The sequence below is a fragment of the Parasteatoda tepidariorum genome, chromosome 10, assembly GCF_982258835.1.
Source record: "Parasteatoda tepidariorum strain Cologne lab strain chromosome 10, Ptep-v5.0, whole genome shotgun sequence".
NCBI lineage: Eukaryota > Metazoa > Arthropoda > Arachnida > Araneae > Theridiidae > Parasteatoda > Parasteatoda tepidariorum.
In genome coordinates, this window is record NC_141764.1 from 10,921,455 (window position 1) to 10,949,032 (window position 27,578).

General features: G+C 29.6%; 2 protein-coding genes across 3 annotated transcripts; one reads left to right on the forward strand and one right to left on the reverse strand.

The window, feature by feature from the left end:
* The first annotated feature begins 498 nt into the window (after positions 1 to 498).
* Positions 499 to 8,335, forward strand: LOC147802152 (uncharacterized). The gene is made up of 4 exons (XM_087153814.1): positions 499 to 849; positions 4,556 to 5,435; positions 5,598 to 8,123; positions 8,250 to 8,335. The coding sequence occupies exons 1-4, from the start codon at positions 499 to 501 to the stop codon at positions 8,333 to 8,335; spliced, it is 3,843 nt and encodes a 1,280-aa protein (XP_087009940.1).
* A 6,499-nt stretch (positions 8,336 to 14,834) lies between these two features.
* On the reverse strand, positions 14,835 to 26,340 carry LOC147802153 (transcription-associated protein 1-like). 2 transcript variants are annotated; one of them, XM_087153324.1, is made up of 5 exons: positions 26,186 to 26,340; positions 24,610 to 24,720; positions 20,741 to 20,907; positions 19,094 to 19,190; positions 14,835 to 15,945 (listed from the first exon to the last, which is right to left on the reverse strand). In XM_087153324.1, the coding sequence occupies exons 3-5, from the start codon at positions 20,881 to 20,883 to the stop codon at positions 15,895 to 15,897; spliced, it is 291 nt and encodes a 96-aa protein (XP_087009450.1). In that variant the 5' UTR covers positions 20,884 to 20,907; positions 24,610 to 24,720; positions 26,186 to 26,340; the 3' UTR covers positions 14,835 to 15,894. The 2 variants fall into 2 exon arrangements, with proteins under 2 accessions (XP_087009450.1, XP_087009449.1); XM_087153323.1 differs by lacking the exon at positions 14,835 to 15,945 and adding an exon at positions 18,876 to 19,015.
* Between the last annotated feature and the right edge of the window lie 1,238 nt (positions 26,341 to 27,578).

Here is a 27,578-nt window from a genome sequence, read left to right on the forward strand (position 1 = left end):
GGTGATCCGAAGAAGTGCCATCACAATTTTGATCCTCTGCGGAGGGGATGGCACCTGTAGAAATACATGTTATTGAACCACCGATAGATGGCGGAGTTTATCATTAGATTGTAACCGTAACTGCAAACTAAGATTTTGTAAAAAAGCGAGAACCGCCACATTGTAATGTAGTAGTAGTAATCGTCTACCATTGTACCGTATTTATCATGTTAAAGATTTAAATATATTTTTGTTACTTACCCCTTGGTAATTATTGAGTAGTTTTCCTGTGCCATCAAGAAAACGAGAAAAAGGTTATATTCACTAATAGTAATAAATCTTCGGTGTATTTACCCTATTAGAATTGCTTTAAGTTGAAAAGCGAAACTGGTGCATCGATGCCGAGAAAGGCAATGCACTGAAGATAAGAATAGAATCGAATTTTAATGGATAAAAGAAAGCCAGAAAAAAAAAGGGGTAAGTTTATTTTGATTGAAAAATATTATATTTGGATATATCATGGATATAGAAAAACTTAAAATGAAAAGAAGAGCTTTGAAAAGTTCTACTACTAAATTTCTCACTAACTTAGATAAAAACTTTGATAATTTGACAATATATGAATTAGAAACATCTTTAGAACAATTAAGTGAGAAAATGTTGAACATAAAATTAATAAATGAAGAGATAATGAAAGAACTAGATGTTAAAGATATTGAAAAGGAAGTTGAATCCTCTGAAACATATGTAGAAGATTTGATTAACTATAAATGTAAAATTAAACAGAAGATTCAACAAATTAGTGCCACTCCCTCAACTAGTTCTAATTTGAATGGTGTAACTAGCTCTCAGACTGTAAATCAAACAGAAGTAAACAAATGCACGATAAAACTACCAAAATTAACTGTAAACAAATATTTCGGAGATCCAAATTCATGGTTGGAATTTATCGGCCAGTTCGAAAATTCAATTGATAAAAATCCGTATCTTTCAAATATTGAAAAACTAATTTATCTAAAAAGTTTTGTTGGAGGAGCAGCTTCAAAAGCAATTTCGGGATTTTCTTTAACGGATGATAATTATAAAGCAGCCCTTAATTTGTTGAAAGATCGGTTTGGACAGAAAAACTTGCTTATAAATGCTCATTTAGGCCAATTATTGAATATAACACCAATAAAACATAACTCTGATACTTTTGGATTGCGAAAATTATTCGATCGAGTAGAAATCGAAATCAGAAATTTAGAATCGCTAGGGATTGATTCGGCATCTTACGGAAATCTATTAACGCCGATAATTTTAAAGGTACTCCCATCAGAAATAACTTTAGACTTCAGTAGGAAAGAGAAGGGGGATAATTGGGATTTAAAAGCCCTTCTAAAATTTTTAAGTGAGGAAATAAAAAGTCGCGAAAAAACCACCGCCATTACAAATATAAAATGTTCGAATTATCAAAAAGAAGATAAATTTAGATCAAGGCCGCACCCACAAAAAGAAATAACATCCGCTCATGAATTCAGTGTTGCCAGAAATTATGATTAAAAAGTAGCGAATGGGAGCTCCAAAAGTAGCGGATTCGAACATTTTGTAGCCCAAAAATAAATCATATATATATATATATATATATATATATATATATATATATATATATATATATATATATATATATATATATATATATTAACAAAATTAATATCACAGCATAAATGAAGTGTAAAGTTTGCCATGTTTTGAGTGCTCTAATTTATTTGACTATATTTCTGTAAAACAGCGCCGTTTGCCAGAAAACACTAAAATTATAGTAACATTGGATAGCTCGTTTTTTCAAGCTTTTTCATGTGTAAAAATCAGTCGGAACTGTCTTTGATATTTTAATGTTGGTGCGGTCTTTGAGCTGCATAAGAATACTAAGTGGTTTCGACCTCAGCTCGCTTCGTTCCCCAACCTCAAGAACCTTAATTACTCGCACATAAAAATGTTCTCACTAGCTAATTTTTTTTTAATAAAAATTATCTCGTGTTTCGAGGAAATTAAAAATAAGACCTAACAAGGACCCAATCTCCAACAAGAAATTCAGAAAAGTTCAACTTCATGTGCCTACATCGGTGTGCATTTGAAAGTAAAAGGCAAAAAATCTTTTTCTGATAAGCAAAATAATTTATTTAATCATTTCTGCTCTGAAGTTCGAAACAATACAAAGTACAAACATTCAGCTCGCTGATGAAAAATATGACTTTGCTTTTCTTTGTAACAGCATCAATAATTGTTTCAAACACGATTGAATATAGTTTTGATAGTAATTTAGTGAACAAATGAATATTTTGATTTGGGCCACGTATGAAACAGTATTTTAAAGCGTCTACGAAGCAACAAATATTTTTAACTAATTTTTTTTTTTCATTTATAGTAGCCGTAACATCTATTGTAAAGTTTAAAAAAAAACAATGATAGAAAGAAAGATTTGCACTAAATGCTCGTAAATATTTTCGTTTCTCGCATCTCGCTTAGTTGCTGTGCTTACTTTACTTGCACAGTGAAACCTGTTAATTTGACCATCTCTATAAGTTAATCACCTATCTAAGATTTTGATGATCAAGTGCAAAACTGGTAAAAACAATTTATTATCATTTTTATAGGATGACTTCTCTTATAAAACCATCAAATTGTAGTTCCACTTCTGATCAGTTTACGCTAGTTTCACTGTAGTAGCTTTAATAATTTTCTAAACTCCTTTTATAACACACAGCATATACATTATCGTATTTATCATTCAAAGTAATTATCTTTCCTAGTTATTTTGCAATTACTATAAATGTTTCGAAAGGTTTAAAATGTTGACATTTTCGAATTAAAAAAATTGTCGTTATTCAATTTTCCTGATCCCTAAGTGCATTATGTTTCAATTAACTTGGTCATTTTTATTCATAATTTCATTGTTATAGTTAATTATTATTTGAAATTTCATAGTATATATTTTTGCTTTAAAAACAAAATCCATCTTTTGCGTTTCATCGTCATCATTGGGTGGGCCTTGGCCTTCTATGAAATATTTCTTCATGTCGTTCTCCTTGATGCCAATTCTGATTATCATTTGCGTTTGGTAATACGAATTTTATTTTAATATGATAACTTTATTTGCTTCATTTATTTGTTTCATTTATTTATCGCATATTTGGCAAAATGAGGTGAAAAATAATAACTGTAACCATAGCAAAACATATTATAGCTTCCTTTAAAAAAAATAATTTCATCATTTACAACGGGCAAATCTAAGCTCTAGAGAGATATAAAAATTTTCCTATTTTTCGTGCAACTGTGAATAGATGGTGATTTACAAAAGTAAAATGAATTCACTAAAAAGCATTTAACAGTACGATATTTTTTGGAAACTCATTGTCATTCACAACAACTATTTTCATTCAGCAGGTTTAATGACTTTGGATTTAATTTTTCTGAGTTTCAAAGCGAGTAACGTGATTTATTTTTCCAGAAGATAAACGATTAATAATAGTTGGAGTTAAAAAATTTGTCCCCAATCCCCATCATACTCTCCGTGCATTTTTCCATATATATCTTTGCGATTTCCTGAGTCTACGATTTGAAACATAAACATGGAAAGATTATAGACACCATCAGTAAAACATATCAAGAATCCAAAATTGAAGCGAGAACGTTTTCAAGAACAACAAAAATGTCCTTTTTAAAAATGGTAAAGAAGCTGCAAACTTTCAGAATCATTTTATAATGGGAATGGAAAAAATTAAAAAATATATATATATTTCTGTAAGGAAAAAAAGTAGCGCATATTTAAGATTTGTAGCGTTCGAAAAATAATAAGTAGCCCAAAAAGTAGCAAGTAGCGAAAATTCAATTTTCAGTAGCGGGGACTTTTAAAAGTAGCCCAATCCGCTACTTGTAGCCCAATCTGGCAACACTGCATGAATTATGCGCGACCGCAACGAGAATTAATAAATGTGTATTTTGTAGGGGTGACCATGAATCTGAGAAATGTGATACTCTCACAGTAGAAGAAAGAAAAAATATTTTGATTAAGCAGAGACTCTGTTTTCTTTGCTTAAAACCAAATCATCGGTTAATTGATTGTTACAGTAAGAAGAAATGTGTTTTTTGTAATCGGAGACACTCAAAAGCGATTTGCTTTAAGTTAGAGGAAAATAAACAAACAAAAACTTTAAACGATAGAGAGAATTCTAAGGAAAATTTAGAAATTGTTTCGGCCATTTCTTCTTGCGAGAATAAATTAAAACATAAACACAATTCGAATCCCATTTTATTACAAACTTGCTCGATCATTGCGGAAAATAAAAACAAACAAGAAAATGTTACAATTTTTCTTGATAATGGAAGTCAACGGACTTTCATAACAAATAAATTGGTAAAAAGATTAAATTTGCCAGTAATTAGAAAAGAAAAATTGTCGATTAATTCTTTTGGATCAGAGCAACCCCAAACTAAATTGTTTAATGTAGTTAGCATCCGATTAAGAAATAGGGAAGACCCTAATTATAAAATAGATATAGAAGCCGTAGAAACTGACACTATTTGTGCAACTCAGCTGCCTTCTCCAAACAAAAACATTGTTAAGGATTACGAATTTTTAAAAACAGTTCAACTTGCGGATGATTTTCAAAACGAAACTAAAGATGTTATGATTTTAATCGGATCGGATTTTTATTTTGATATAGTGACTGGCCGAATTCATAGGCTCGAAAATAAATTGGTAGCGGTAGAAACAATCTTCGGTTGGTGTATTTATGGGCACATAAATAAAATAAACAATCTACTCGCTATGAACGTAGCTGTTAACCGTGGTGATGAGACTTTAATTAGACAATTTTTTGATCTTGAGTCCATTGGGATCTTACCTGATTCGCCTATTACTGATAACGAGGAAGAAGCAATAGTTCAAGAGTTAGAGTCTTCCATTACATTTGATAAACGTTATAAAATTAAATTGCCCTGGAAATTAGAATTGATTGACAACTTAAAATCAAATTATGATGTTGCCCTTAAGAGACTCCACCATCTTGTATACAAATTCAAAAAGAACCCTTGGTTACTTAATGAATATAGACAAACCATAGAATCATATCTTGCAGAGAGTATTATTGAAGAAATTCCTGACACTCAATATTCAAATGATAAAACTATATTTTATCTTCCCCACAGGGCGGTTATTAAAGAAGAGCGACAAACTACAAAACTTCGAATTGTTTATGATGCATCGTCTCACTCAGCTGAATCCTGTTCGCTAAATGATTGTTTATACACTGGTCCCAAATTAACTAATGATATTTTTGATATTCTAATAAACTTTAGGAACAAAGAGATAGCTTTTGTTGCAGATTTGAAGCAAGCTTTCCTTAATATCGAAATTGTGGAGGAAGATCGAGATGCGACCAGATTTATCTGGATGGAACCTCCCTTTGATGAAGGTAAGATTAAAATTTATCGATTTACTCGTGTTTTATTTGGACTTACTTCTAGTCCCTTCCTTCTTGCAGCAACTATAAAATTTCATTTGAAGAATTATGAAAAAACATATCCTCAAACTATAAAAATTATAAGAGAATCATTGTATGTGGACGATGTGATAGGATGCGAGGATAATGTAGATAAAGCTTTTAGTTTCAGTCAGGAAGCTATTAAAATTTTTGAAGATGCGGGTATGCAACTTAGAAAATGGAATTCAAATTCGAAACCACTTATAGACTTATGGGAAATTAATAACATTCAAATTGATCACACCATAGAAAATTCAGACTTAATACCTTCTGAGCATAAAGTACTTGGGATAGGGTGGAATAGTGACACAGACAATTTTTATTTTGATACTAAACATCTTATCAAATTTTTATCTGAAGGGAGACACACAAAAAGATTTTTGCTGAAAGCTGCTGGTCGTATATTCGACCCAATAGGATATTTGAGCCCCTTTGTAGTAACCATAAAGTGTTTAATTCAAGCAGTTTGGTGCGCTGGAATTGATTGGGATGAAGAACTCCCTCAAGAAATTGCTCGTGATTTTCAGGATTGGTGCAATGGTGTTAAAAAATTAAAAGACATTGAAATACCACGTTACTATTTAAGGGATGCTCTTGGAGATAGTATACAGGATATACAGCTTCACATATTTTCTGATGCTAGTTTGAAAGCATACGGCTGTGTGGCGTATTTGAGAATTGTTACAAGTTCAGATAAGATATATACATCATTTGTTGCATCAAAAAGTAGAGTATCTCCCCTCAAAAGTCTATCATTACCCAGACTTGAATTGATGGCTGCCCTTTTAGCTGCTCGATTGAGCAATAATTTGGTAAAAAACTTAAAATTTAAACTTACTCAAAAATTTTGGACTGATTCATCCATCACTTACTTCTGGATTAGAGGTTTACCCAACCGATTTAAACCCTTCGTAAAAAACCGCGTTGTTGAGATTCAACAATTAACAGATCCTGAACATTGGTTCCACTGTCCCGGCAAAGAAAACCCGGCAGACCTAGTTTCGAGAGGACTGAAGGCATCCGAGTTGATTAACAACACTCTTTGGTGGGAAGGACCCCCTTTCCTCAAAAAACGTGTTGACAGTTGGCCTCAGACATTTGAAACATCCCCGGAAGAAAATCTCCTGGAATTCAGAAAGAAGAAAGAGGAAATTCCAAGTTTCTGCTTTAGTACATCTTCCAATGACCTAAGAATTAATCCGGAGAATTATAGTTGCTTTTTAAAATTTTTGAGGATAACAGCATGGATTAGACGTTTTATTTCAAAGATAAGAAAACAATCTACTACTAAGGGACTACTCACATCATCAGAAATTGAAGAAGCAGAAGAGTTTTGGGTCAAATTTGAGCAAAGAAAAGCGTATCATTCAGAAATATTGGCCTTAGAAAGTGGAAAAGAAATTGACAAGAATTCTTCCATTAGAAGTTTTGCCCTTTTTTTGGATGATAAAAAGGTATTAAGAATAGGAGGCAGATTGGAAAATTCGGAATTTGATCTTGAACAAAAACACCCTATCTTACTTCCTAATAAATGTAAATTTACGGAACTGTTGATTAGAAATGAACACGAAGGAATATTTCATGGTGGTGTTTCTGCCACCCTTTCTAAAATTAGAAATCGGTTTTGGATCGCTAGAGGTCGGCAGCTTATAAAGAAAATAATAAACAATTGCATTATATGTCGCAAATATTCAGCTCTACCTGCTAAACAAATAACCAGTCCCCTACCTAAAGATCGAGTTTCAGAATCTCCACCATTCTCAGTTTGCGGGGTGGACTTTGCAGGTCCGATCTATGCTAAAACATCGAATACTCCTGAAAAAGCCTATATATGTTTGTTTACTTGCGCAGTAACAAGAGCGTTACACTTAGAATTAGTTTCAAATCTAAGTACAGAAAAATTTATATTAGCCTTGCGTAGATTTATTTCCAGACGAGGAATTGTCCAAACCATGTATAGCGATAATGCAAAAACCTTTAAAAGCGCAAATAAAGAACTTCAACTTATTTTTAACTTGATTCAAGATCCAAAGATTCAAAATTTTATAGCAAATAAAAGGATCAAGTGGAAATTTATCATGGAACGAGCTGCATGGTGGGGAGGTTTCTATGAGAGATTAGTGAAATCGATGAAGGAATGCTTACGCAAGACCCTATCTAAATCTCTTCTTACTTTTGAAGAATTAACAACAATCTTAACAGATATAGAATCAGTGTTAAACCAACGCCCTTTAAGCTTCGTTTATTCTGACTTAAATGAACCCGAACCTTTGACTCCCGCTCATTTTTTATTGCCTCAGAAGAAAATCGAGCTTCCGTTGTATTACACCGGAACTCTTTTTGAACACTCAAATCGTTCTTCCTTAATCAAAAGGAAACTGTTCCAGATGAGACTTTTACAAAATTTTTGGACCAAATGGAAAGAACAGTATGTTCTTCTCTTAAAAACTGCGCATCGGTTGACAACTTCAGAAAATCAACGGAACCTTCAAGTCCAGGACGTTGTCTTGATCGAAGGAGCCCAAAAGAATAAATTACTTTGGAGCCTTGGAGTAATAGAAGAAGTCAACCCTGGACGGGATGGCAAAGTCCGGAGCTGTCTTGTAAGGACTAATGGAAGTCGGATCAGACGTCCCGTTCAACTGTTATATCCTTTTGAAATTTTAAATAATGCTTAAAAATTTGATTCATGTTGAACTTTAATGTTTTTTTTTCTATTTGTCATTTTTCCTTTAATCTTACTAGATATTATGGACGTCCCCGTCCATGATGGGGAGTTTGTAGAAATACATGTTATTGAACCACCGATAGATGGCGGAGTTTATCATTAGATTGTAACCGTAACTGCAAACTAAGATTTTGTAAAAAAGCGAGAACCGCCACATTGTAATGTAGTAGTAGTAATCGTCTACCATTGTACCGTATTTATCATGTTAAAGATTTAAATATATTTTTGTTACTTACCCCTTGGTAATTATTGAGTAGTTTTCCTGTGCCATCAAGAAAACGAGAAAAAGGTTATATTCACTAATAGTAATAAATCTTCGGTGTATTTACCCTATTAGAATTGCTTTAAGTTGAAAAGCGAAAGCACCCCCGCTTCGGTAGCCCGACGACCTGCACACGAAGTTGAACACTTTACGTTAGAACAGCTTAACGAGGACCCATATCGCATACCCTAGGTCCCTATTCAAACAAATCCAAGTGGTCGCACACTGACCGCAGTCAGTGATGCTTGACTTCAGTGATCTGCTGGGAACCGTGTCTTAACGAAAAGTCCACTGCGGGACGAAATCAAGCATACAATGAGCTGTATGGAGTCTGATATTAACCACCACAATAAATTTCAGTGGACTTCCTGGACACATCTGCCGAATATACCAACTCTTAACATCTAGAATCTTTAAACAAATTGAGTCCCGCACCGGATTGATCGTAAAGACACGGTTCCCAGTAGAATACCGAAGTCAAGCATCATTGACTGCGGACAGTGGGCGACCACTTGAATCAGCCTGAGTAGGGACTGATGTTGCACGGTATTGGTGGTGGTGGTGAAGACACCGGACATTTAACCGACGGCAGGGGTGAGGGGGCGCAGGTTCTATTCCCAGTTTCAGCAACTTTTCAAGAAAATTTATTTTTTCTTCTTCCGCTTATTTTGCATTATATTATTTTTTCAATGTTTTTTTCTCCATTTGAAAGGGTCCTACATAAAGGAAATAATTTTTTTAAATAGGGAAAATGGCGAATAGCAATTAAAAACTGGAAAAATCCAGGAAAATTCGTTTATTTCCATTGTTTTAAATTATTTTTGCAATATATTCGACAGTTTATCATGCGTAAGGTGTTCTATGAGTAGAATCATGCATTTTTCTTTGTTGAAGAACGCATAATGGAATAATAATAAAAAAATAAAATAAAATGTCGGGATGGGGTGCGAATTTCGGAGCCGTCTAACTTCCTTCATTATTAAGTTATAATCCTCAAACTCGATCCTTAAGTGGGGGTCTATGGTCCTAACAATTCCGCTGGAGGAAATTTTTATATGTGAATTAGGGGGTGCAGGAGGGGCCTCAAAGTTCAATTGCATAGCTGACTGTGTGAGGAATTTTGAAGCGAAATTGTAGCAGGCTTTTCGTGTTCGAATAGTGTGGTGGTCAAGACACCGGACAATTAACCGACGGCTGAGGTGAGGGGGCGCAGGTTCGATTCCTAGTTTCAGCAACTTTTCAAGAAAATTTCTTTTTTTTTCTTCCGCTTACTTTGCATTATATTATTTTTTCAATGTGTTTTTCTACATTTGAAAGGGTCCTACATATAGGAAATAATTTTTTTAAATTGGGAAAATCGCGAATAACAATTAAAAACTGGAAACATCCAGGAAAATTGGTTTATTTCCATTGTTTTAAATTATTTTTACAATATATTCGACAGTTTATCATGCGTAAGGTGTTCTATGAGTAGAATCATGCATTTTTCTTTGTTGAAGAACGCATAATGGAATAATAATAAAAAAATGAAATAAAATGTCGGGAAGGGGTTCGAATTTCGGAGCCGTCTAACTTCCTTCATTATTAAGTTATAATTTTCAAACTCGGTCCCTAAGTAGGGGTCTATGGTCCTAACATTTCTGCTGGAGGAAATTTTTATATGTGAATTAGGGGGTGCCGGGGGGGGCCTCAAAGTTCAATTGCATAGCTGACTGTGTGAGGAATTTTGAAGCGAAATTGTGGCAGGCTTCTCGTGTTCGAATAGTGTGGTGGTCAAGACACCGGACAATTAACCGACGGCTGGGGTGAGGGGGTGCAGGTTCGATTCCCAGTTTCAGTAACTTTTCAAGAAAATTTATACTTTCTTCTTCCGCTTATTTTGCATTATATTATTTTTTCAATGCGTTTTTCTCCATTTGAAAGGTTCCTTCATAAAGGAAATAATTTTTTTAAATTGGGAAAATCGCGAATAACAATTAAAAACTGGAAAAATCCTGGAAAATTGGTTTATTTCCATTGTTTTAAATTATTTTTACAATACATTCGACAGTTTATAATGCGTAAGGTGTTCTATGAGTAGATTCATGTATTTTTCTTTGTTGAAGAACGCATAATGGAATAATAATAAAATGTCGGGATGGGGCTCGAATTTCGGAGCCGTCTAACTTCCTTCATTATTAAGTTATAATTTTCAAACTCGGTCCCTAAGTAGGGGTCTATGGTCCAAATATTTCTGCTGGAGGAAATTTTTATACCCATGAGGTCTTGGACATGGGCCCATTGCCCTGCCAACCAGGCTATCTCGGTCCCTGATTTCGGTTCTTCACGGTAACATCGGTATACCTCAAACCAAAAATAATTTCTTTCTCTGATTTTGAAACTATAACGCCGGGAAATTAACGCCCGATTTTAAAAGATTTTTTATGCGAAAAACACTTTCAGGTAAATTCAGGATGTAATATTAAATTATTCAGAAACCGATGTTATTATGTTGCATTTGGATAAATTTAAAAATGATAACAATGCAAAATTTGCCTTTTGTAGTTGATATATTCATGTTTCTTTTTCAATAGCCCTGTAAAATAATATTCAGGTTCATTAAATCAAGCTTTATCAAATAAAGAACAAGATACTCTTGTTGCTGCAAAGGGTTTTCCGCTTCTAATTTAGATGAAAATCCTTCTCTTTTCTTCAAAAAGCAGATCATCTAAACCAGTAACACGATTAACTAAAGGTTAGTTAGTTGAATTTTGACGTTATTTGTACCTGTACAAAATTGAACTATTGTTTCTGTGTTCTGTTTTTTTTTTTTGACAGTTCTTCATATATAATCTCTACATGAAATATTTTTCAAAGCAAATATATCGGCGATAAGTATTTTCCATGATTTTTGACGCATTCGGTTGAAAATCAGCTTCATTGATTACCGGCCTAACAATTTATTTGCGGATCCTAATGAGAAACTTTTTCGTTCTTTGCACATTTAAAGAATAACAGATGGATGAAAAGTTGTTTTAAATCTTTATTTGTATCCATTTAAATATTTCTACTTTTTTTTATATTTGATTATTCGATTTCAACTTTTAAAAAAAAAATGACTATAGAACATATGCCAAAAGAAATTCAACTTAAAGAAGGAAAATTAATGATACTCTTAAAGTGGTAAAAACTTTGATGAAAGTTCACACAAATTGTTTCATAATAGAAGTTTTATTTTAGTTTATGAAGAGATGATCCATTTTTAAGTTTACATCCGTTAACGCTCTATTCTGAAGAGTTGCAATTTTGATCCCAACCCAGAGACAAAGGAACTCCTGGATTAAGCATTGGGAAGAGCTAAACTTTGTGGAAGAATTTACTGATAGAACTAATCTGCATTTGCGTTACAGGGTGGAGAAAGCCACGGATACCTCTCCTGTTTAGCGTGACGCCAAGGGAATTTTAACCCATGATTTAGCTACCACTGAGGATATTTTACGTCAGTACTTCACAAGCTAAGAACTGAATTCTTACGAAACAGCCATCGTTGAGATTCCAACCAGGGTCATACCTTTTTTCAAATTTTGAACTATCGTTGAATGATATATTTTGCTCGGACCTTTAGTAGTAAAAAAAAAGTTTGAGTTATAAGAGCTCCTCTCTAATAATCACGTGAAATTGCTTTCTGCGACGAGAACACTCTCTTCTAAAGATGTGCTTTGGTTTTGGGTAACAGGTAATAAATAGAAATAACGAATAATACTAAGTTTTCCTATTTTGATCTCTAATAATATATTTTACAAAAATGAAAAGTCGAATTTTGAAAAATTATTAATACAAAAATTTCTTTATTCAATATGATTGTCAGGGAGCCTTCTATTTTATAAACGTTGTTGTACAGCCGACACAATTTTGGGTTTACGGTTAATAATGTTCAACTCCGTAGTCTTGCAATTTTGAACCCAATCCAGAAGAAAAGGAAACTCCTGTATCCAGAATTAAGAGAAGTTTACCTTCGTGGAAGAATTTTCGATAAAACTAAGCCGCATTTGCTTTCCATGGAGGAGAAAACCACGAAAACCTCATACGGCTTGCATGACGGCAAGGGGACTCTAACCCGTGATTCGTCTACCATGAGGATATCTTACGTCAGCACTGTGGTTCATGCGAGCCGGGTGCTGTATCTGTTAGCCATCGCTAGAATTCGAAATCAGTTCACCTCATTTTGAGGCTCTATCCCTCGAGCCACCATGACTCTAAAATGATGGCGATCCGTGGTGATCCCCAAACTTTCGGTTAAAATTGCTCTACAGTGAACAAATATTCAATCCAAATAATATACTTCATATATTTTTTGACCCAAAATTTTATTGCGCATAAGTTAAATATTATAAGGATCCCCTACCTTCGGGTGCCCCAGTTAGATTAACGTCCAAATAAATGAAAAAAAAAAGTACATAGGAAGAGATTAGGAGAGATAGCTTGGTAGGAGAGATTTGAATATTGTAGTTTAATATAAAGGCCGGGATAGCCTGGTTAGTAGGGCACTGGGCCTATGTCCAAGAGGTCGTAGATTCGATCCCCGCCGGTCGAAGACTCCCCGTGTTGCACGTTGAATCTGTCAAGTCACAAAGTCCTCCATGCTCTCAAAACAAATTATACCTAATGCGTATACTGATCCAAGAGTTTCCTTGTCTTCTGTATAGTACATTATACTATAATATCAGGTCGAGTTTCGAAATTATAGTTTAATATTTAGGGGAGATAGGGGTCCATTTATATGTACAGTGTATTTGCAAGAATTTCTCCATTTTACTGCTATTGTACGTGCTTAAAAAGAAAAAATTATAGTTTTAAGAAAAAGAATGTTTTATTTAAGTTACAATATTTAAAAATAAATATAAAAGCACATTTATTTTTATTAAATATAATTTTTAAATATTGAACATGACTGAGGCTCGAGCCCCGAACCCTCAGAGCTAGTAATTACTTGTTTCCTGACATTTAACCCATAGATGTAGACGGGGAAGATGAATCACTTCACCTAACGGGTATCAGGGTGAACTTGAACATTGCAGTCTTTACTATATATTTGCGCTATCTATTGACCATTTATATAACATTTTGTTCTCAAATATTTTCAAAGACTTATCAAAAAACTTGATTTAGAACATAACAATATAATGTAAATAATTTTTAAAAATTGAATCTTCAACTATATAATTGTTCAAAAAGATATTTATTTATATGGAACGACCGTCCGAATCAATATTATTTTATTAAATATTTCGTATTTTTACATTTTCCACATTTACTTCCAAATAAAAATACCAAATATCATAAAGTATTTTTTGTAAAAAAAAAAAAAAAAAAATATTATTTGTTTGCAGATTTCAAAAAAAAAAAAAAATTGCGATTCTTTTCTTTAAAGTCATATTTAAGTCAAGGCAAATCAGTTAATTCGTAAATTAAAGAATACATAAAAAGTTTTTAAATTAAACAATCATCTGCATGAAAACTATAATGAAAAATAAAAATGTCTACAATAGTCTTAAAAAAATTTCTTTAGAACTGGCATTTTTGTAATTATATCTTTTGATTTTATTTAAAAGAACTTAAAGGCTTATAAGAATACTAAGTTTTCTTGCAAGATATTTACGCAATTGGCATATTTGGAATTGCTTTACAATATAAGTTTGGATTACTTTATTATTTCAGTTTTAAAGATACTTTTATTAAATTGTTAATTCCTTTACTCTAACAACGTACTTTTGATGTATTTTCATTGAAACTAAAGTATATTTAAGCTTTTCTTGTTTCAAAGTTTAAAGAGAAAACTTTATTTTCACTTAATATCGAGAAAAATAAATTAATGCTTAATTATTATCAATCATAATAAAGTTCATTTAAAAAGTTGTTAAAAATCATTTCTCACAATATATATTAGCTTACAATAAAAAAAAACTTTGCCATAAAGTATTAATGTAACTAACACCATTTCAAACTCTACACATACTATAAATAATAATAATGTATACATATCATGACTCATTCTCAGGATGGATAATATTTTTCCTCAGATCAAAATATATTTTTGTATAATATAAATTTTCTCCATTCTTAGTCACTTTTTACATTTAAGGCCTTTTTAAGAATTTACAGGACAATTTTTTAAGGTCATACAAATTAGACAATATCAGAATTACCATTAATTATATCATATACATATTTAAATTTAATGGTAAATTTTTTAAACCTATATTTAATATTTTTTGCTTAGAATCATATACAAATAATAACAGATACGGATAGAAAAAAAAGTGAACCAAAAGGTATTTTTCTTGTCTTTTTTTTTTAAAAAAAAAAAGGAAAATAGTAAGCTTGAAATGAAATTCCATTAAATATGAAGGGGGAATAAAGAGTAAGCTATGAATTTCCTTTAAAAATAATTTGTTTTTATGAAGTTTTATGCAATCAAGCAATATTCTATGTACAACATTTTTAAAATTCAGTATGCAATAAATTTAACAAAATAAATAAATAAAATAAAAAATTATGATATGTAATCTACATAAATGTTTTAAATATAAATTTTAATGCATTTTTTCTTACATTTTAACACAAATTGTTATTAGCAAAAACAAATAGGTATAAATTTAGTTAAAACTACCAGAAAAATCTTGATTCTTCTGAATCTGAAAAATCTTGAATCAGATTTGGAAGATATATTTTTTTTGGTATAATAAGAGGAAAAGCTTTTACTTCATTTATAATCCAAGTAAAATTTAAAAACAATTTAAGCTAATTAGCTGGAAACTTGTAACTTTCTCATCTTCAGCCTGATGCAAAAATCACATGCAACACATAAAATTAATGATTATTATATTTATGTATAATAAAATCAATGAAAAATTTCAAACATTGATAAAAGCATGCATTGAAAAAGAAAATATTATAAAATCCTTAAAAGGAAAAAAAAAACAAATGAAAGGAAAAAACATTAGGTATAAATCTCTGTAAAAAGTTTTCAGGAAAATTTTTTGTTTATAAATCGCATACACACTCAATTCCAGACATGAACACGTATATCTTATAAATTATAATTTAACATTGAGTTTATCTGAATAGACAAAGGTTAACATAACGGTATAGAATAATAAAGTATTATAAATATAGAATACTATATTAAATATCCATATGCAAAGGGTAAAATAATGTTTTTTTTAATATGTTTTCAAACATTGTAAAGAAATGAACTTGAAGAGTAATTAATTTCCCAGTTTATTTTTATTGCATTATATTACAGTTCATTCAAAATGCAAACATATAAAAAGTATATCATACTATAAATGTAAACTTTATTTTAAAAACTGTTCTTTGTAAACTCAGATTTCAGTATTCCTTATGACATTTTTTAAATTTTATGTAACAGTTTCTTTACAGTTCCATTTTAATGAACCTTCATAGCAGAACTGAAAATGAAAAAAAAAAAAATATGAGCATTAAAATTTTTTTGTGCAATAACAAACAGTTTTTTTTTTCATTTGAAATATTCAATAATTGAAATTAAGAAACACATATATGTCAAATTAATGAAGAAATCAAAAATCAAAGTAATAATTAAAAATTTTACAATCGATGCCCTACACTTATTGCTAAATCAAAGAATTTCTGCAACAACCTATTATGGGTCAATGGGTAGTGGAGATCCCTTAATTTTATGACCAAAAGCATAATGTGGTAAGCATGACACACAATTTTGCATTACGATCCCACACAGTCTTCGAACCATAGATCAGCAGCTGTGTGTGGGCCTCAAGTTGTCACCAAGTTCTAAACCCAGTTCTTCATAATTATAGCTCAATTCGTTTGACCACTGAGCCATTGCTGTAAATTTCAGATAATATAAATGAAGACATTTATAGATGGATTTTATCATGAAGCTTAGAAAAAATTATTCATTTTTTGTCAAAAATGTTATCATAATGCATTTGTACAAATTGAAACAAATTGTAAAAATATTCTGTGAAGGATTAGCTAAAATTTATAGTTATTTCACATGTTAACTTTTTAAAACTGTAATATTGATCACAGAAATGATGACAAAGGAGAATTAAAGACAGTTGAACTCTGCTGTGTTAAATAAGAGAGTCCCAAAAAACTACTGAAAACACACTTTGTTTCTTATGAATTTTAATGCATAATAATCTAAATTGGCTATACTGAGTCAAATTTAATCACTATTACAGATTGAAAATAGGGAAAAATCAAAATGCTATAAATAAAATCTGCCAAAAAAATAGGAATAAGGCAGAAAGATTAATGCAGTATTCTGGTACTATAATACCTCAGTAACAATAAAAATGAGAAAGCTTTTGAGGGGCAAAATGCAGTTGTAACCATCAGTTTACAAATGAGCTACAGTATGTATAAAATAAACACATCATGAACCAAAAATGTTCACCAGGTTTTGAGACAGTATCGTGATAAGTGACACTTTTTCCAAAGGTGATTTCAACAAATTTTCAATAGTATTGTTCCCAGACAGACACTTTCCAAGCTCAAATCGACACAAAGAAACCTTTTATTGATTACAACTTATGGTGTTTTTAATTAAACAATTTTTCTCAAATTGTTTTTCTTAAACAATTTGAAAATGGGGCTTATCATTAAAATGCTCGAAATCATTCCGTCTACCAGTAGAGAGATTTGAAGCTTGTCAATTATTTTTTTCTTGAAAGCAATGCATACTGGTGTAGAATGCCACTTGAGGCCACTTTAAGGCACAACTGGCCTTAAGGGCAGATGAAGAGCTATGACAATAAATTTCAGAAAAAAGAGAGAAATATATATATATTTTGAAAAGTATCAAGGAACACAGTGATAACAATATATTCAATCATACCAAAGATCTTTCAAAAGTACTATAATAAACAGCACTTTGTCTGTACTACACATTATTTATATTACCCATTTTTCTATCTTTGTTTCAAAATACTTCCATCTTTTTTCTCCTTAATTTTTTTGAGCTAAAAAGTGCAGTAATCAAATTTTATTTCATCATTTAATTAGCAAAATCATTATTTGGTCCTTTATCTGACACACATAAGAAATAATTTCAAGATTGAGTGAAATGAGGCTAAAACACTTCATTGCATTTTCCTACATTTTTTTCAGTTGGGCGACATTTTTTAAATTTTTTACATTTAAACTAAATCATTTGTAGCAAATTCATTGGGATGAAAATTGCTTAACTAACATTAAATGATAACTTTATATTTTAAGATTCAAATAAGTAAATGAATATTTTATTTAAAATTACTTTTCATAAAAATAAAACTTTATCAATAGTTTGAAACAGCCTCTATTTTAAGCAATACATATGAATATTTTTATATTAATTATTTTATTTTAAGTTTTTTAAGTACAATAAATTTATTTTGCTTACATTAATGTCTTTTCCTTAAAGTAAAGAATAAATTTTTTCAAAACACTACAGCATACATATTTATATTATCAAAAAAAAATTTAAATTATATATAAATTTTAAAGCACACTAAATAAAATTTAAAGGAAATTCTTTTAAAATTTAGATTTTAATTTAATGAAATACAAAACAATTTAATTCATTGTTATAGAAATCAACTAGAATTTTGATTTGTTTAAAATTAGCACTTAAAAAATACAATTACAATAATAATAATTTTAACTTAACTGATCCAAAAATTGACAATATCTGAATATTTTGAAAGCTTTAGGCAATACAAAAATGTTTTTTAATTATAAACAACAGTGTGTCAAAATAAATGAACTTGTAACCAGGATGTAAGATAAGGGGGTTCAAACATCCATGAAATGAGAATAATTCACGAAAATAATTTTCTAAGTAAAATAAGGATATGATAAATAAATTCTTTCTCTCAAATTGTTTGACTAAAATTCAATTAAACTTATGTGTTGCCTTTAAATAAGATTTTTAATGAAATAGTTACATATAAATCAAGTTTAAAGGTTTTACTTTTTAAACTTTAAGGGTCATAAGATTTGGAGGTGAAATTCACAGTTTTTGACTCATTGATTGAGCATCAAACTATTGCTATTGATTGAGCATTAAACTCAGGTTAAAATCTTACAATATTGTGAACACTAAATATCAAAATTAAACAGAGCTAGAAACTATGTCTGAGAAAAGCATAGGAAGAAAGCACTAGGATATTTAAAAACCTGCATTTATCTGAATATAATAAAACCCTTGATAAAGTTGATTTTTTAAACTTTTGCCCTTCAATTTCAACACAAAATACAATTAACACCAGAAACTTTGTTCATAGAGAACAGATAAAAATTTCTTATTTATATGTATTCAGAATTTCAGAATATAGAAAATTCTAATCATTCAAACAAGAAAAAGAAATGTTTTTAATTGTTTTAAACAAAAGCCTTACAAAATTTTGTCACATTTTTCTTCATTTAAAATTTGTTAGCAGTGTGCTCAACATTGTTATACCACATTAGAGTACTTCTAAGCAGCAAAGGGATTTCCTTAAAAATACAGGATAAAAAATACTTATTAAAAAAATAAAGAATGATTCTTAATATATTAGTCATTAAATCACTCACTTGATATATTCTAATTAGGTAAGCCAGAAAAGATAATGTTTTTATCTGTGCAGGCATAAAGTGAACATAAACTTCATTGTTGAGAGATGGATTGTTCCTAAAATAAAACAAAACAAAAAATAAAATTTCTGTAAACATTCTGCATTTTGTCTGCTTTTTTTCCCAAAGAACAAATTAAATGTATAAAATTTAATGTTTAACTTTGTCCCACAGAGTCATTGAACATAAAATTCTTTCACAGAATACAATTGAATAAGTAAAAAACAATACTGAAGAGTTTTATTGTATAAAACCACTCTGACTTGATCATTTGGGTATGAAATATAAAATAAGTCAAAAAGAAAGACATTTAAGGTAGATCCTACATGCAAGTAGTTAATTTAAAAAGTTTCTCTCTATATTTTCTGCTATATTTTGACTGTAAACATTATAAAAATAAAATTAAAATGACAAGGGAGTCAAGGATAAAACAACAATCAAGATCAAAATCAATAAATTAGATTTTACAGCAAAAATCATGCAAGTTGACCATTTGTAATATACCAATTTGATGGCCTAGTTTGAGAAGTGGTCAGTATATTAAAAGGTGATACAAGAGTGGTGTTAATTATAGTCTTGGTATACCTAGTGGGCTTATCAACTTAATAAGTTACATTGAACTCCATGTTTGTTTCAATTAAGAAAGCTTTATTTTTAATAAGTGTAACAAAGTAATAAAATATGTTATACACGATATCATCAATATTCCTTAGACTATTTTTTTAGTTGAATATATGACATTGTTTTAAGATATTTAGAAAAAAACTTACTCACACTTTGCAATATTTTTGCTGCAAACCTTTTCAAAGAAAAAGAAAAGACATTCCAGCTTCAATCAAGGATAAGAATAAAAACTGAGAGCAATAAAATAAATCTGATTTTATTTGGATACAACATTTGTTTTAATTAAAAAAAGATTAACAAGCTTTTATTTTTAAAAAAGATTACAAAATATCAAATTTTTTGTGATATTGACAAATATTTCTCAGGCTAACTACCTCGTGATTAAATTATGAGCTGGTTGTAAGATATTTTTTAAAAAAAATTATATTCTAAGTTTAGATGATTTGATCCACACAGAATAAGAATTAGAGAATTATATATCCACATTCAGATGTATTTTATCAAAGAGAATACTTTATCGTTATCTTATATAGGACATGTTGCAAATTAATCGAAACTTTATTGAAATTAGAAATTATTTTTTCATGACTGTTCTGAAATTAATCAAAATTATATATTTTAGTGATATTTCACATTGTTAAATTTAAATTAGTTTTTATTTAGATACAAGAAAATTTTAATAAAACAAATATTTTATAGCAAATATGAGAATCAATGCTAGATAAATCAAAAGTTATGTAAATATTGACTATGAACATTATCAACTGAAGACTGCTTCCAACTTCTGGAATCTAAAGTGCAACATTTTTAATACTTCCAGAGATTTCTTAGTTATCTTATACAGATGTATTACCATCTAAGAGTAATTTGGCAAACAAAGAGACAATTATTATATTCATAGACTATTTCAACATTGAAGTATAGTCACTAATATTAAACTTTCTATGGTCAAAAAATATTTGAGTAATGTAAAAATTAAGTTACCTCTGTTGAGCTGTGGGTAGTAAAGTATTAGTTGTCATTATCAATGGCACAAATTCTTCGACATCTTTATGAACACTCATTTTATATAGCTGGTACATCAAGACAACAATTATAGGTAGCTCTGCCAGTGCCTTTAAGGACATAGTAGCTATTGGGATTAAATTAACCTGTAAAAGAAATCAAATATATGAACAATATAAAAAAAAATCACAAAGTAACAATTTTTAATGCTAGAAAGTATAGAAGAAAGTAATTTTGTAATTTTCAGTTTAACATTTTTCTTTAAACACACATAAAACTGGAGAACCATGCTATTAATTTGGTTAAGAGAACTACCAGTTCAACTTTATACATACAATAAATTGTTTTGCCTTCATTATGTATTATAAGCAACAAAGTATGACATTTATAAAAGAATGGGTGAGTTCAGGGACAGGGAGCTTTTGGAGCTTGCTCAAAGTCCCTTCGGTTTCTGAAAAGTAAACAATAATTTGAACGTTTATTTTTTGAATGATTCCGCTCATATTTTTCCCGTGACATCATTTTTCTTAATCTAATAATTTTTTTAACAATATTTTAAGCAATTCTATCAAGAAAAATAAACAAGAAAAACAGTCAAAATTTTAAAAAATACAAATCACGATTTTTGGAAACCTAAGGAACATTCTTACTGATTGATCCTTCTATTTAAAATGCATCAATCAAATTTTCAAACTCTAAGTTTCATACGAATTTTTATTTTCTTGAAAAGGATAAAATAAAAAACTGTCTGTGTACCATTGAAAATACTTGCATAAAAAATTTAATTTATTTATAAAATATTTTAATTCAATAGAAAATTGTTTGTTAATAAAAAAAATGTAATAACTCTACTCTTTATCTCAAACAAAATTCTGTTTTTGAATTATATAGCTAGAATACCTAAGAGCAAGTTCCAAAATCTCGAAGGCAGAGAACTAACCCAATGTAAAAGGACACAGGTAATGCTGTAAGTTAAATAAATATTACACTAATACAGTGTCTTTTCGAGGACTTAACAAGGTTATTTTTCAATTTTTGTCTTTCAAATTGAAACATAATAAAAACGTAGCTTGAAAAGTAAATTTCCAAATTCTAAATTTAACTTCCTTTTTTTTAAGCTTGAATATGTAATTAAAGATCAGTCAGCTGCATGTTTTAAAAAAAATTATAAAATATCATAAATGTAAATACCACACAATGTATGTTTTTATGCAATCTGTAGTCAAAAGAAATTGTATGTAAATCTTTCACATTTATTTAATTTAATATTTATACTGTGAAAGATTAACAATGCCTGACTTTCTAAACAATATTTTAATTTTCATAAAAATTAAAATATTATTATAATATTGTTATCATTAAAATTAAAATATCTTCAGCTTAATTTAGAAAAAGTTTACTCTTAAAAACTTTGTATTAAAAATGCAACAAAAAAAGCTAAATAAGTTGATGTAATTCAAAACTGTGGGATAGGACATCGAACAAAGGATTAAAACTCTTAAATAAAAATTTTAAAAAGTTTAATTTCTAAGGTTTGTATTGTATCTAATTATTCTAAAATAGTATAATTACAAGTTAGTATAATTACAATCATAGGTAGCTCCGTAAGTTCATGTAATTAAGTTAATAAATCCATAGATTAAATTGATACTTATTAATAATAATTAAAAAATAGATTCTTAAGATCAAAATTAATGTTTTCTTTTCTCTTCCAGCCCCTGCTCTTGTAATTTATTTAAAATTAATGTTTTAAAGTTGGAGTATATTCCCTACTAAATGCTGAATCTTATTTTGCACTGAAAGGGTTTTGTTTTAATTTTAATCATTATTAACCCTACAAACTCTCTATAAACAAAAGAATTTAACCTGCATTTGTTTTATTAACAAGAATATTTATTTATTTATTTCTAATTTAATTCTATGAAAGTTAAAATTTTAATGTTTAAATGGATTTTTGCATTATGTAATGTGATAAAAAAATATGAATTTTCCCATTTTTTTAAAAATTTATTTCTATTTATCTGCTCTTTTCTCATAAATTGATTCTGATTTTCTGATTGTTTTTTTCCCTGGGTAATCAGTTTTTAATTTTAAACATTTAAAATTATTTAATTTTACGCAAATATATTATAAGGTAACCTAATAAAAAGAATTTAGTGCCGAGAGCAATGATGTTTATAAAACAATTACTACCTATAACTGCTGTTAACATGCCTGTCTAAATTCTCCGGCATGCAACCCTTCATAAGTCAATTTGCTGTGCATGTGGCCCTTCACTTCAAAAGGTAGTGCACCTCTATTATAATAATAGTAAAATTTTTCCTTAACTTTGAAGGCTTATACAGATTGAAAGCATGCATACATGAATTTTTATTTCAAGAGATGTTAAAGTAAATACCACTAAAAATTGACCTGAAGTTCGAATAAATTAAGCAAGAAAAAAGATTCCAAGCATGTTTTAGAATTAAATTACGAAAAAAATGCTCCTCACATTAAATTTTTAAATTTACTTCACAACTTTTTTAATTTTACTTGAATATCATTTTTAAATTCAATAGCATCAATAATAATGAAAACAATTATAAAATGCAATTGAAGTCTTCAAAATTAAAATATGAATGAGCTTTAAGAAGGTTTAGAAAGAAAAACAGACCTTTTAATGGGCTCCTAAAACCATATTTAAATTTAAGGCTTTTTTAGGAATGGAAACCCTTTCATACTTGTGAATAAGTTAATTTTTAAATATTACCAAGGCTACGACAATTTTATAATGGTTTAGCCAAATAACTATTTTTATTGCTTACTCAGGAAATGAAAGAGAAAAAATACAATAATCTTATCTACATGCATTTAAAAAGGCTTTTAAACACAAGACTTGAAATTTTCCTATTATATGAACTAATAATTATTTTAATAACTAATAAAACTAATTTTAGTAAGCAATCCCCTAATTTATCATTTAAAAGTTTTATAACTGCTTGTTGACTGAAATCACATGAAAGAAAACAATCAATATTTGTGCAACTGGGAAATCTTACAAGATTTTTTATTGTATTTGGTGAAAATAATAAGTAAGCATATCACCCTTGAAATCGACATCATAAAAATTTGATGCTGCAAAATTGCTTATCAATTTTCCTTTCCATTGAATGACTTAATTCCCAAAGAGGTTGAAACAATGAATCTTCTGGGTAAGACTCTAAACCATATAAATAATCAATAGACAGTCCCTATACTGGAACTATCAAATATTGCGATTTTGACAAGCATTTAAAAAAGAAAGAAAAAGGATATTGGATCAAAATTTTTCAATTCTTTAAATCTACTTTCTCAAAAATTTGCATTTTCATTCCTGGAAAATCGAATATTCAATACACACATAAAATTCAGGACAAATACGGATAAAATACTTTATATCAGGATCATCAGGACAATTACTAACCCTGATTTAATCTAATTTTTAAAAACAGCAGTCTTAAATATAAAAACAAACTGAAATCAAGCGTAAATAGAGAAAACCTGATTATTCTGCCAAGACATTAAAATGAGGTTGATTTCATACACACACTACATAACCTACAGACATTAGCAACAATGGGATTATTTTTTTAAATACTGTTCAAATTTTGTTATCTTAAACCCATATCAATGACTATTAACTGTGTTCATTAAGTTCATCAGTTATGTAAACTAAAAAATTGACAATGTATGAATAAAAAAAAATATAAAAGAGTAAAGGAAAAAAATTTAGATTGGCTACCTTCATAAAAAATAATACAGGATATATATAAAAATACGTACATTAAAATATACAAAATGATCCATTGGCATGACATGAAAATACATACATGGGCGGTTTTTTCAGCAATGAACTGTGGTTCTTCATCTCCTAAAATTCTGATGAAAATTTTTATAGCCTGATCCAAAACTGAAGGATATTGTGGATCACTAACAATAGTCTGAAAAAATAAAAGGATACTTTTATTACAAAATTAAAACACAAATATTTTACTAAAATATTCTTTTTATTATTGTTAGTTAAACATCTATTCAAATTCTTTTATTTTTATTTAAAAAAATATTTTTATAAACATTGTACACTTAATTTCAATGGTCTGCCTCTAGTCTTTAGGTTTCAAATTCAAACCGTAATGTGTCAAAATAAATATTTTTTTTTCTTAATTAGAGTAATAAAACTAATAACATGTTTATCATTAATAGTCTATTAATACTAAAATAGGAGGGAGGATAAATAGTGTTTTTATGTCTCAGCTTGCTTAAACAGTTTTTAAAAAGCTTTTGAGCTAAACATATCACTTGAATGCTCCTTAATTCTAAGAATTTAAATTCTTATTTGCCATTCAATTAAATTCAATGATCTTCATACAATTGGTGCTAAAACATTAATTTCTAAATAAATAAATTTATCAATAAATGGGAAACTAAACTGCCTATTTCATTTAATGTAAAAGAAAAAAAAAGTAAAAAAGTGAAAAATGAAACCAAAAAAGAGGCAAATTTAAATATCTAGAAAATGGGGAGGGTTTTAAAAAGGTTCCTGTAATTCAGTAGTCAAAATTGAATTGAATGCTGGGCTTAACGGCACAATGACTTTAATTGTGGCATATATAATCTGCGAAATTATGAAAAATGAACTGTCATTTCTGAAACTGAAAATATAAATTTCACATAAGGTTCAACAATTGTGTAATATTTTCACACAGATTAACTATGAAAGCAGAATTTTATTTACAATTATTAGTTAAGTTTCTACTTAGTAATAATGAGGGGAATATTTCCGCATCCTGATCTGTCATGCCGACTATAAGGGATCAAAATTATTTTAAATTTGCAAACTAAAAAAAATAAATAAAACAAGTAGAAATTTGTCTGAGGATGGCTATGAGTAATATCCTTTCAGTATTATTACCTTTTATGTTATTTTTTTTAGTTTCGCAAGGGCCACTGCATGAAAGCAGCCAAAACTTGGCATTTATTCAGCTATAGATCACGATACAGAAATCTTCCCATAATGAGCTACTTGATACAGCAAGGTAAAATAAACTTACTGCAATAAGTGTTTAAGGTAATAAAAGTTTAATAGGGTTGCAAAAACTACGGTTAACCAATTTTAAAAAGGGAGAAAAAAAAAGGAATTAAAAAGATTATAGAAAAACGGTTATTAAAGCAATTTAGACTCATTGAACTTGTATAATTATAAAGATACTAAAGGCACTAGGTTTGATAAATTTCCACGGCCCAAATGTAAAAAAATGTTACACAAAATTTTCTTCGAAAAATATTAGTTACATTTAGATGTGCAATGCAAAATAGCTGAGCTTTTATATAAATAATTCCTATGTTGAAAGATTAAGAACACGTTATTGCACTTATTACTATGAGAAATAAAAAAAAAGAACTTACACCATTCTTATTTGACTTTAACTAATGCTGACGCACATACAGGAATATTTCAATCTATTTTCATTAAATAATTAAGGGAATGCTTAGTGAAATGTTAACACAGCCTTTTGTTGTTTACGAACTGATTTCATAATTGTGCAAAGGATCCGGTTGCCTATTTCTGCAAATGTTACTAACCTTTCAAATGGAAGTACTCAATTTAAAAAGGTAGAGCAACAAGCTCATCCGTTGTTGAAACTAAACGACATTCTCACTGTATAAGAAAAATTCGCGAATGGGAACTCTCAGAAATGTAAAGCAAAATCTGAGCAACTTTTCAAAAAAATTTCTTTTTTTTCCTTCCGATTATTTTGCATTATATTATTTTTTCAAGGTGTTTTTCCATATTTTAGAGGGTCCTACATATAGGAAATACCTTTTTTAAATAGCGAAAATGGTGAATAATGGGTAAAAACTGGAAAAATCCTAGAAAATTGGCTTATTTCCAGTGTTTTAAGGTATTTTTACAATATTTTCGACAATTTCTAATGCGTAAGGTGTTCTATGAGTAAAATTGTGCATCTTTCCTTGTTAAAGAAAGCATAATGGAATAATAATAAAAATATAATAAATGAAATAAAATGGCGGGGTGGGGTTCGAATTTCGGAGCCGTTTAACTCCCTTTAATATTAAGTTATAATTTTCAAACTCGAACCTTGAATAGGGGTCTATGGTCCAAACTTATCTACAGCAGGAAATTTTTATAGGTAAATTAGGGGGATCAGGGGGCCCCTCAAAGTTCGATTGAATGGCTGACAGAAAGAGGACTTTTGAAAAGAAATTGTTTCAGCCTTCTCGAGTTCTAGTGGAATGGTGGTCAGGACACGGGACTAGTAACTGACGGCTGGGGCGACGGGGCGCAGGTTCGAATCCCAGCTTTATCAACTTTTGAAAAACATTTCTTTTTTTTTCTTCCGATTATTTTGCATTATATTATTTTTTCAAGGTGTTTTTCCATATTTTAGAGGGTCCTACATACAGGAAATAATTTTTTTAAATAGAGAAAATGGTGAATAATGGGTAAAAACTGGAAAAATCCTAGAAAATTGGCTTATTTCTATTGTTTTAAAGTATTTTTACAATATATTCGATAATTTCTAATGCGTAAGGTGTTCTATGAGTAAAATTGTGCATCTTTCCTTGTTAAAGAACGCATAATGGAATAATAATAAAAATATAATAAATAAAATAAAATGGCGGGGTGGGGTTCGAATTTCGAAGCCGTCTAACTCCCTTTAATGATAAGTTATAATTTTCAAACTCGAACCTTGAGTAGGGGTCTATGGTCCATACTTCACTACTGCAGGAAATTTTTATAGGTGAATTAGAGGGAGCAGGGGGCCCCTCAAAGTTC